General features: G+C 34.1%; 1 protein-coding gene across 1 annotated transcript; it reads right to left on the minus strand.

The window, feature by feature from the left end:
• Positions 1-250: 250 nt before the first annotated feature.
• LOC139870967 (uncharacterized mitochondrial protein AtMg00810-like) lies at positions 251-1,025 on the minus strand. The gene is made up of 2 exons (XM_071858726.1): positions 905-1,025; positions 251-714 (listed from the first exon to the last, which is right to left on the minus strand). Exons 1-2 carry the CDS (start codon positions 1,023-1,025, stop codon positions 251-253), a joined length of 585 nt encoding a protein of 194 aa, XP_071714827.1.
• Positions 1,026-13,205: the final 12,180 nt, after the last annotated feature.

Here is a 13,205-nt window from a genome sequence, read left to right on the forward strand (position 1 = left end):
GAGTAGGAACATGTATAACGTGAACATGGCTGCATGCCACCTTTTCTCGGACAAAATGGATGTCTAGTTCAAGATGTTTCGTGCGTTGATGTTGAACCGGGTTACCGGATAAGTAAATGGCACTTACATTGTCACAAAAAACAAGTGTAGCTTTGGCGAGTGGTTTGTGTAATTCGAGTAGTAGGTTTCGTAGCCAACAAGTTTCGGCTACCACATTTGCACCACCCCTATATTCGGCTTCAGCACTTGATCAGGAGACAATTGGTTGTCGTTTTGATGACCATGAAATCAAGTTGTCTCCTAAATGAACGCAATACCCTGAAGTAGAACGTTGCGTATTGGGACAGCCCACCCAATTGGCATCTGTGTATGATATAAGAGAAGAGCTTGCACTCTTCGTGATATGTAAACCAAAGGAAATAGTACCTTTGATGTAGCGGATAATGCGTTTTAATGCATGCATATGTGCTTCATGTGGTGAGTGCATATGAAGGCAAATTTGCTGAACAGCATAGGATATATCGGGACGAGTGAATGTCAAGTATTGAAGCGCCCCGGCTAAACTTCTATAGTGGGTTGGTTTGGAGTATGGTTTGTCACAAATAGAGCTTTGTTTTCCTAATGTGTCGACTGTAGTGCTCACGGGGTTACAATTAATCAAGTCAGCCCTTTCGATAATGTCACGGGCATAGGCACGCTGATCAAGAAAAATCCCTAAGAAACGAGCTCAATGGTCCTAAATCTTTCATGGCAAATTCTTTTGCAAGTAATCGAATAATATGATCACGAAAAGTCGTAGATGAAGTGGTTAAGATTATGTCGTCCACATAAAGTAATAAATAAGCAATGTCATTCCCATTTTGGTAAATGAAAAGAGAGTGGTCGCATTTGCTATGTAGGAAACCGATAGTAGCTACAAAATCAGCAAAACGTTGGTACCACGCACGTGGTGCTTGTTTCAAACCATAGAGTGAACGCTTGAGTAAACAAACGTGGTCAGGATTCTTTAAGTCACGAAAGCCCATTGGTTGATGCATATATACAGTTTCATGAAGTGAACTATGTAAGAAGGCGTTTTTCACATCAAGTTGGTGAATGGGCCTTGAGTTAGAGACGGTGATACTTAAAACCGTACGTATAGTTGCCGGTTTTACAACCGGACTAAAGGTGTCGTAACAATCAATGCCTACTTATTGAGCACGACCATCAGCAACTAAGCGTGCATTATACCGTTCGAAGGTACCATCTGATTTTAACTTGTGATGGAAAATCCACATGGATCGAATGATATTCATGTTTTTTTCTCGGGGTACAAGTATCCATGTGTTGTTATTAACTAGGGCGTTGTATTCGTCGATCAAAGCATGGTGCCAATTAGGGTTGGTCAGAGCTTGCTTTGTATTGGAAGGGATAGGCAAAATAGAAGTGGAGACGGAGAGATTAAACGTTATACGAGGCTTATAAATACCGTCTATTCTACGAGTAGTGATGGTCCTAGTCGGAGGGGCAGTAGGTGGTACTTGAGGTTCACAGTTAGGTGATGTAGGAGAAGGTGATGTAGGTGGTGTATTCAGATCAGAGGAGGGTGGCGTAGAAATAGGAGAAGATATGTGTCCTGGTGAATTTGGAAGTGAGCTAGAGGAGGTCAGTGGGGAGTTGGGCTCATGATTGCAAAGCCCGTTTAAATGCTCCATGTAGAAAATAGGATTGAGATCTTCTGTAAAACATTTGTATTGGTTTGTTTGTAGGCTATGAGGACTAGCGAATGGAAAAGAGTGTTTGTTAAAAACTACGTGTCTAGAAATAATTATTTTTCGGGTGGAGAGATCGTAGCATTTGTAGCCACGGTGGTTAGCGGGAAAGCCAAGAAAAACGCACGGAGTTGATCGTGGTTGAAGTTTGTTTATTTTTGTGGATGGAATGAGAGGGTAACAAAGGCAACCGAACACACACAAATGGTCATAAGTGGGAGTGCGGAAGTATAAGAGTTGGGTAGGAGATAAGTTTTGAATTATTTTTGATGGTAGAATGTTGAGTAAATAGGTGGCGTGTGCAAGGGCGTGTGGCTAAAATTTTGGTGGGACGCTAGAATGAGATAACAAGGTTTGAATTATATTATTAATCACGCAAATTTTTCGTTCGGCTTTGCCGTTTTGTGATGAAGTATAAGGACACGAAAAGCGAAAAACCATGCCATTTTGGGCACAAAATTGATGGAATTTAGTGTTGTTGTATTCAGTTCCATTATCACATTGGAAAGATTTTATATTTATTCCGAATTGAGTTTGAACGAATTTATGAAAGTTGATAAAAATCTGAAATACTTGCGATTTGTTTGCTAGTGGAAAAGTCCATAAGAAATTAGCATTATCATCAAGAAGCAACATGTAATAACGATGACCATCACTATTTAAAATGGGGCAGGTCCATAAATCACTATGAAGAATGTCAAAAGGAGCGTAAGGAAAGTTGGTAGAATCATAAAAAGGTAAGCGTACGTGTTTACCAAAAATGCAAGATTGACAAATAGTACTTTTATTTCTAGAATTACAAGAAATGTAATTATTATTTCTAATAGAAGTAAAAACATGCATTCCTGGATGACCCAACCGGTTAAGCCATAAGTCTGATGACGAAGCAGAAAAAGCAAAATTATTTGAAACAGAACGCAGCAACGATGGATGGAATGGATATAGCTCGCCTGTGCTATTACACCGAGCTATTGGGGTCCCCTTCGGAAATTCCTTCAAAGTAAAACCAAAAAGATCAAAATCAATAGAGATATGATTATCAATGGCAAGGCGTCGAACTGAAATTAAATTTTTGATTAAAGTAGGTGAGTGTAAGACATTTTTAAGGTGTAGGTTGGTCGAGGATGGTAGGTTTAAACAAGCGTGACCGTACCCATGGATTGGCAACCCGTTACCATTACCTACAATAATACGTTTAGACGTTGTTGGAGGATAATAAAATAAGAAATTACCTTGGTTATTAGTCATGTGAGACGTGGCTCTGTGGGTGATGATGGATCGAAGGCTTGCATACGAATCGTTCAAACCGGTAACTAGCTGTAAAACCAATCTGTCTTCTTCAATTGCTGGACCCACGTTGCTCAATTGGTCAACGATAATTTTGAGCTCCTGGCAATAGGTAGAGGCGTCGGGAAAATTTTCAAGTCGAGTATTAGCGAATTGGTGTTGAAGGTGGACTGCCTTGGAGTTTTTGTTGTCGTGAAATATCCCTTTCAAACGTTCCCAGGCGGATTGTTGACATGTCACATTCATATAGATTATAAACGTTCCATATTAATTGATTTCGTCGCGAGGTTTTGACCTCTATATGAGACGTTTTTCAAAGACTGCATTCATTTTTAAAACAACCATAACTTCTATTTTATCGATAAAGGTTTAAAAAAAATATTACGTAGATTATCAAATAATGATAATCTAAAATATACCGTTTACACACGAACATTACATAATGGTTTACAATAAAAGTATATTACATCGAAATAAGTTTCTTGAATGCAGTTTTTACACAATATCATACAAGCATGGACTCCAAATCTTGTCCTTATTTTAGTATGAAACAGCGGAAGCTCTTAATAATCACCTGAGAATAAACATGCTTAAAACGTCAACAAAAATGTTGGTGAGTTATAGGTTTAACCTATATATTATCAAATCATAATAATAGACCACAAGATTTCATTTTTATAACACATCTCATATCAGACATTTCGCAAACTGCATAGAGATAAAAAATCATTCATATGGTGAACACCTGGTAACCGACATTAACAAGATGCATATAGAATATCCTCATCATTCTGGGACACCCATCAGACATGATAAACTCGAAGTACTAAAGCATTCCAAATTCCAGAATGGGGGTTGTTAGTTCCCGTAGATCTACCTTTAGTATTCGCGTCAATTAGGGGCCAGTTCCCTAATTCTTAGGCTACCAAGCTAAAAGGGGCATATTCGGTTTAATAATTCAACCATAGAATGTAGTTTCGATTACTTGTGTCTATTTCGTAAAACATTTATAAAAGTGCATGTATTCTCATCCCAAAAATATCAGATTTTAAAAGTGGGACTATAACTCACTTTCACATATTTTTACTTCGTCAGAAAGTAAGACTTGGCCACTGGTCGATTCACGAACCTATAACAAATATGTACATATATATCAAAGTATGTTCAAAATATATTTACAACATTTTTATTACGTTTTAATGATTTGAGTTTGTTAAGTCAGCAGTCCTCGTTAGTAACCTACAACTAGTTGTGCACAGTTAGATGTACAGAAATAAAGCAATACATATGATCTCTAATCAATCCACGACCCAGTGTCTACAAGTCTCAGACTCGATCACAACTCAAAGTATATATATTATTTTGGAATCAACCTCAACCCTGTATAGCTAACTCAAACATTACTGCATATAGAGTGTCTATGGTTGTTCCGAAATATATATATATATATATATATATATATATATATATATATATATATATATATATATATATACACATATATATATGTATATATATATGTATATATACACATATATATATATATATATATATACACATATATATATGTATATATATATGTATATATACACATATATATATATATATATATATGTATATATATATATATATGTATATATATATATATATATATATATGTATATATATATATGTATATATATATTATATATATATATATATATATATATATATATATATATATATATATATATATATATATATATATATATATATATATAAATGGGTCGATATGATATGTGATAAGGCTAAAAAGGAACATATATTTTATAGCATTATTCCCCAAGAAAGACAAGATTTTAGTTGGTATTGTTCGATTTACAAGCAATATTCGTTTAAATATTAAAAAGTGAAGACAAAAGGCAGATTCGACAAATTGAAGACAAAAAGGTCCAAAGAGCTAAAAAGTACAAGATACAACTAAAAAGGTTCAAAATATTGATGAGGAACGTCTCAAAATGACAAGAGTACAAGTTACAAGACGCAAAGTACACGATATAAAATAATACGCGAAGACGTCCGAAAATCCGGGACCGGGACCTGAGCCAAGAAGAAACGCCCGACGCAACGGACCAAAAATATCTAGTCTACTATGCACAAGAATATAATATAATATATATATAATTATATATAATTATATATTATATTATATATATTATTATTATATTACGTCGGCAAGAAGAAAACAAATCAATTTGGCTGGATCCAGGGTGGCCATGCGACTCGCATGGCCAGAGGCACAAATCCATGCGAGTCGCATGGAGTGAAATTGCTGGTCAGGTCCTATATAAAGCCAGTTTTCTGCCGAGTTTTACACATAATTTTAATCTCTCTCAATATATACGATATATATATATATATAATTTATATTTTAATTTTAATTTTAATTTTAAATCCTAATAATAAGGGTATGTTAGCGAATGTTGTAAGGGTGTAAGTCGAAATTCTGTCCGTGTAACGCTACGCTATTTTTAATCATTGTAAGTTATGTTCAACCTTTTTACATTAATGTCTCGTAGCTAAGTTATTATTATGCTTATTTAAAACGAAGTAATCATGATGTTGGGCTAATTACTAAAATTGGGTAATTGGGCTTTGTACCATAATTGGGGTTTGGACAAAAGAACGACACTTGTGGAAATTAGACTATGGGCTATTAATGGGCTTTATATTTGTTTAACTAAATGAAAGTTTGTTAATGTTAATATAAAGATTTACAATTGGGCGTCCCTATAAATTACCATATACACTCGATCGGACACGATGGGCGGGGTATTTATATGTACGAATAATCGTTCATTTAACCGGACACGGGAATGGATTAATAGCCACTAGAATAATTAAAACAGGGGTGAAATTACATTCAAGGGTAATTGGTGTAATTGTTAACAAAGTAGTAAAACCTTGGTTTACACGCAGTCGATAACCTGGTGTATTCATTAAACAAAGTATTAAAACCTTGTTACAATTCGAATCCCCAATTAGTTGGAATATTTAACTTCGGGTATAATAATAATTTGACAAGGACACTTGCAATTTATATTTATGACTGATGGACTGTTATGGACAAAAACCAGACGGACATATTGAATAATCCAGGACAAAGAACAATTAACCCATGGGCATAAAACTAAAATCAACACGTCAAACATCATGATTACGGAAGTTTAAATAAGCATAATTCTTTTATTTCATATTTAATTTCCTTTATTTTATATTTAATTGCACTTCTAATTATCGCATTTTTATTTATTGTTATTTAATCGCACTTTTAATTATCATACTTTTTAATTATCGCAATTTTATTTTCTCGCATTTTGATTATTCGCAATTTCATTATCGTTATTTACTTTACGCTTTAATTTAAGTTTTGTATTTATTTTATATTTTACATTAGGTTTTAACTACGACTAAAATCTTAAAATCGACAAACCGGTCATTAAACGGTAAAAACCCCCCTTTATAATAATAATATTACTTATATATATGTTTGTATTTTTATAAAAATAAACTAATATAGCGTTGAGCTTTGTTTAAAGATTTCCCTGTGGAACGAACCGGACTTACTAAAAACTACACTACTGTACGATTAGGTACACTGCCTATAAGTGTTGTAGCAAGGTTTAAGTATATCCATTCTATAAATAAATAAATATCTTGTGTAAAATTGTATCGTATTTAATAGTGTTTTCTGCTAAAATTAATAACTATTTTATATACCCCTCGCATGACATCAAGTATTTTTGGCGCCGCTGCCGGGGACATTCGCCGAAGCGAAACGCCATATTTTTAATTTTTAAGTTATAATTAGTTTTTGTAAAATTTATATTTTTGTTTAAAAATTAAAAAATATATAAAAAAAAAGCTTTTAAAATCGAAAAAAAAAATATTTTAAGTATATTTTTAAGTTTTTCTTTTATTTTTACAAAATTATAAAGTATTTTAAGTTTATTTTTAAGTTTTTATTTTGATTATATATATATATTTTATTTAAATTTAAAACAGAAAAAAAAAAAAAAAAATAAAATATTAAATATTACGTGACCTGTCATTTGAACCAGTCCAATTGAACCAGTTCAGGGTATCCATGCGACTCGCATGACCCACCCCCTTAAATCATGCGACTCGCATGAGGGGTCTGACAAGACCACAACCAAACCCTAAAAACGCATTTATTACGGTTATTATTTAATTATTATTATTAAACCCTAATCTTATTATTATTATTATTATTAAGTTTTTAGTTTATTTTATTTATATTACTTTTAAACTAGTTTTATTTATTATAAACTTAATACTTTTATTATAAAATATAAAAATAATATTTTTATAAAATCTAATATTTTTATAACTTTTTATAACTTTTATATTTTGTACCTTTTTAATCGTTGTAGCGTAATATTTGTATTTTTTAGCTCATATTTAATTTTAAACTTAGTTTTTGCTATAGTTATTTTTACTCCTAGATTTTTAGGCTTTGCCGTAGAATTCCTTAAGTGCTTTATCTTTAGACTAAGATTTAGGTGCTTTAGAATTTTGCGACGCCTTTTTAAGTTTTAGTTTCTTTTTAAGTTATTTCCATTTGGGATTTAGTTTTTCCTGTAAGCTTTAATATTTTTAGACCTTTTACTATGTACCAATTATCATTCCAATTAGTAATTTCAATTTGCGATTATAATTTTAAGTTAGTTGTAGTAATAAGGTTAGGTTAGTAAAGTATTTTTAAGTTTTTATAAGTTTCTTTTATTTTTCCGTCACCTTTTATTTTTCAACCATTTTTTCTTTTTCGACCTTTTTCGACGAACTCTTTTTCTCTCTTATTTCTCGCCATTCTAGTTTTTAGGACTTAGAATTTTTTCTACTTCTTATCTAAATTTCTTAAAATTACGAAAATTTATTTTAAGTGGTTAAATTAATAGACATCAAAATTTTCTGGTTCGTAGTAATAGTTGGATTTGTACGTGGACCGGGTTATTGGAGCCAAACAGTCCTCAATTATATTGAGACCAAACGAATCCTGCCCCTCTGCTGCATCTTTTGGCTATTCGAAACGTGGGCAAAATCAGAAAAGTCTATTGATTGGATAACTTATTATAATTTTTCTTTCCTTTTAAAAACTAATAGGATATTCAGTGAATGCACCGAGCAAGACGTTCATCACCTTTTGTACGTTCACCACCTGTAACTCGATCAAGACATCGTTTAACAAATATAACCGCCGTTGATTTTTCTTTAGAATCGTCATCCAGTCGACCAAGTACTTCAGTTCAAATTTCCGATAATCCATTTTTTGAACCCAACCTCACAATTGAGAATCCGGGGAATATTCAGGAATGGTTCGTAGATCCTGAACCACTAAACTTTCCTCTGGAACCACAAATCATTCAAACAGAGATTGTTGAGGAACGAACCATTAAATCTGAATCATCTAGTGATACCGATTCAACAAATTCAATTATGGAGAATCTGGAACCTTTAAGTATGGAAGACCGAATGAGAGCTAAACGCACTGGCCAAGGTCACGCAATTACTCATCCAGACATTAATGCGCCAGATTATGAAATCAAAGGACAAATTCTACACATGGTGACTAATCAATGCCAATTTAGTGGTGCGCCGAAGGAAGATCCAAATGAACATCTACGTACCTTTAATAGGATCTGCACACTATTTAAAATCCGAGAAGTGGAGGATGAACAGATATATCTCATGTTATTTCCCTGGACTTTAAAGGGAGAAGCCAAAGATTGGTTGGAATCGTTACCTGAAGGGGCGATTGATACATGGGATGTTTTAGTTGACAAATTTCTTAAACAATTTTTTCCTGCATCTAAAGCCGTAAGACTTCAAGCAGAAATTGTTACGTTCACACAGAAGCCAAATGAAACTCTATATGAGGCGTGGACAAGATATGGAAAGTTATTAAGAGGATGTCCGCAACATGGTTTAGACACCAGTCAAATAGTACAAATATTCTACCGAGGATGCGACATCACTACAAGAAAAGACATAGATATAGCAGCTGGTGGTTCTATTATGAAGAAAACCGAAACTGATGCTTACAAAATTATTGATAACACTGCTTCCCACTCGCATGAGTGGCACCAAGAAAAAGATATCATTAGATCATCTAAAGCAGCTAGAGCCGATTCTAGCCATGACTTAGATTCCATTTCAGCAAAGATAGATGCTTTCGAGAGACGAATGGAAAAGATGACTAAGGATATTCACTCTATATGAATTAGTTGTGAGCAGTGTGGAGGACCACATTTGACAAAAGATTGTCTCAGTATTGAATTAACAATGGAACAAAGAGAGAATATTTCATACATAAACCAAAGGCCTGGAAATAATTATCAGAATAATTATCAACCGCCAAGACCGATTTACAATCAAAACCAGAATTATAACCGAAATATTCCATACAACAACCAACAAGGTCCTAGCAATCAACAAGTATCCAATAATACTTACAATCAGCAAAGACCGAATTTTCAAAACAAACCACCACAACAAACCGATGATAAAAAGCCAAATTTAGAAGATATGATGACGAAGCTAGTTGAAACTCAAACGCAGTTTTTCACATCTCAAAAACAAACTAATGAACAAAATGCTCAAGCATTTAGAAATCAACAAGCTTCTATTCAAAATCTGGAACAAGAAGTAAGTAACCTAGCAAGGTTAATAGGTGAAAGAAAACCGGGAAGTCTACCTAGTGATACAAATGCTAACCCCCGGAATGAAACAGCTAAAGCTATTACCACAAGAAGTGGTACAACACTTAAATCACCTGAAATACCTGTAACTTCTGATGAAACTATTCCTACTCCACAAGAACCACAACCTGATCAAGATAAGGAAAAAGAACCGGTAGTTGAAAGGGTTAATGAAAATAACACAGTTAAGGATAAACCTTATGTTAAACCATACCAACCACCACTTCCTTACCCGAGTAAAATGAAGAAAGAAAAACTTGAAGCCGAGCAATCCAAATTCTTGGATATGTTTAAACAGATAAATGTAAATCTTCCTTTCATTGATGTGATTTCAGGAATGCCAAGGTATGCTAAATTCTTGAAAGATCTAATCACGAATAGAAAGAAAATGGAAGAACTCTCGGCTGTTACTATGAATGCTAATTGTTCAGCAGTGCTGTTGAATAAGATACCAGAAAAACTATCTGATCCAGGAAGTTTCACAATTCCATGTTTTCTGGGTAGTCTTAGTTCAATAGAAGCATTAGCAGATTTAGGTGCTAGTATAAATCTAATGCCGTATTCACTATACGCTAAACTAGACCTTGGAGAATTGAAACCAACCAGAATAAGCATACAACTAGCCGATAGATCAATAAAATATCCTAGAGGGATAATGGAAAACATGCTAGTTAAAGTTGGTACTTTAGTATTTCTAGTAGATTTTGTTGTTTTGGACATGGAAGAAGATTCTCAAGTTCCTCTCATATTAGGAAGACCATTCTTAAACACGGCTAAAGCAATGATAGACGTGTTCGGTAAGAAACTGACCCTAAGTATAGAGGATGAGAGTGTTACCTTTTCAGTGGATAGAGCCATGCAACAACCACAATCTGCAGATGATACATGTTATTATATTCAAACTATAGATGCACATGCGGAATTATTAGAAGAATTTCCAGAATTACAAGGAACAGGAGAATGTTCTTTAGGAGAAGGTAATGAACCAATTGATGAAGCTGAAATGTTAGCTACACTTATAGCTAATGGATATGAACCAACAACAGAAGAAATTCAAATGCTAAAAGAAGAAGACAGATATCGATATAAATCATCGATAGAAGAACCTCCGAAATTAGAGTTAAAGCCACTTCCAAACCATTTGGAATACGCTTATTTACATGGTGAATCTGAATTACCTGTAATAATATCGTCTTCTCTTACTGAAAATGAGAAATCACAACTCATTTCTGTGTTGAAAGCTCATAAACCAGCCATTGCATGGAAGATTCATGATATTAAAGGAATAAGTCCTTCGTATTGCACACATAAAATCCTTATGGAAGAAGGTCATAAAACGTATGTGCAACGCCAACGAAGACTAAATCCTAATATGCAAGATGTAGTTAAGAAAGAGATTATTAAACTGCTAGATGCAGGTTTGATATATCCAATTTCTGATAGTCCATGGGTAAGCCCAGTTCAATGCGTGCCTAAGAAGGGTGGCATGACTGTCATCACAAATGAGAAAAATGAGCTTATTCCTACTAGGACTGTAACAGGATGGCGTGTATGTATTGATTATAGAAAATTAAATGACGCCACCAGAAAAGATCACTTTCCCTTACCTTTCATAGATCAAATGTTGGAAAGATTAGCCGGAAATAGTTACTATTGTTTTCTAGATGGATTTTCCGGATATTTTCAAATTCCAATAGCACCCGAAGATCAAGAAAAAACCACATTCACGTGCCCTTATGGTACTTTTGCTTACAAAAGAATGCCATTTGGACTTTGTAACGCCCCTGCAACCTTTCAAAGGTGTATGATGGCGATTTTTCACGACATGATAGAAGAATGCATGGAAGTTTTCATGGATGACTTTTCAGTCTTCGGTGATACATTTAAATCATGTCTAGTTAACCTGGAATGAATGCTAATTAGATGCGAAAAATCAAATCTAGTACTTAATTGGGAGAAATGCCATTTCATGGTTAAAGAAGGCATCGTTCTTGGACATAAAATTTCAAAAGAAGGAATTGAAGTGGATAGAGCTAAAGTAGATGTAATTGCTAAACTTCCACATCCCACCAATGTTAGAGGAGTTAGGAGTTTTCTAGGGCATGCCGGTTTTTACCGACGTTTCATAAAAGATTTTTCTAAAATTGCCACTCCTATGAATAAACTCCTAGAAAAGGATGCGCCATTCATCTTTTCAGATGAGTGTATCAAATCTTTTAATATTCTTAAAGAGAAACTCACTAATGCACCGATCATGATAACACCAAATTGGAATCTACCATTTGAACTAATGTGCGATGCAAGTGATTTTGCAATGGGAGCCGTTTTAGGACAAAGGATTGAAAAACGATTTCAACCTATATATTATGCTAGTAAGACGTTACAAGGAGCACAAACGAACTATACAACTACTGAAAAAGAACTCCTTGCTATTGTCTTTGCTTTTGACAAATTTCGATCATATCTCGTTCTAGCAAAAACGGTGGTCTATACAGACCATTCTGCTCTTAGATACCTATTTTCAAAACAAGATGCTAAACCAAGATTAATCCGTTGGATCTTACTCTTACAAGAGTTTGATATTGAAATCCGAGATAAAAGAGGAGCAGAAAATCTCGCCGCTGATCATCTTTCTCGTCTTGAAAATCCCGAATTAGAAGTTCTGAATGAATCGGCCATACAAGACAACTTTCCTGATGAATATCTATTGAAGATAGATTATAAAGAAATCCCATGGTTTGCAGACTATGCAAACTACTTAGTTTGTGGATTCCTTGAAAAAGGATTATCGTACCAAAGACGAAAGAAATTCTTCAGTGATATAAAACACTATTTCTGGGAAGATCCACATCTGTTTAAAAGTTGTCCCGATGGAATAATACGCCGATGTGTATTTGGAGATGAAGCTAGTAAAATTTTAAACCATTGTCACACAGGACCAACAGGAGGGCATTATGGGCCTCAACTAACAGCAAGAAAAGTTTATGAAGCTGGATTCTATTGGCCTACAATTTACAAAGACGCACACCTTCTTTGCAAATCCTGTGATGCATGTCAAAGGGCCGGAAAAATAAGTCAACGTGATGAAATGCCACAAAATGTCATCCAAGTATGTGAAGTATTTGACATTTGGGGTATTGACTTTATGGGTCCATTTCCAAAATCTCATAATAATTTATATATACTCGTAGCCATTGATTATGTATCTAAATGGGCGGAAGCACAAGCTCTCCCAACTAACGATGCACGAGTTGTAGTCAACTTTTTAAAACGTCTTTTTGCAAGGTTTGGAACACCGAAAGCTTTAATAAGTGATCGGGGTACTCATTTCTGTAATAATCAACTTGAGAAAGTTCTTAAAAGATATGGAGTAACTCATAAAATCTCCACCGCATATCATCCACAAACA

This window comes from Rutidosis leptorrhynchoides, chromosome 10, assembly GCF_046630445.1.
Source record: "Rutidosis leptorrhynchoides isolate AG116_Rl617_1_P2 chromosome 10, CSIRO_AGI_Rlap_v1, whole genome shotgun sequence".
Taxonomy (NCBI): Eukaryota; Viridiplantae; Streptophyta; class Magnoliopsida; order Asterales; family Asteraceae; genus Rutidosis; species Rutidosis leptorrhynchoides.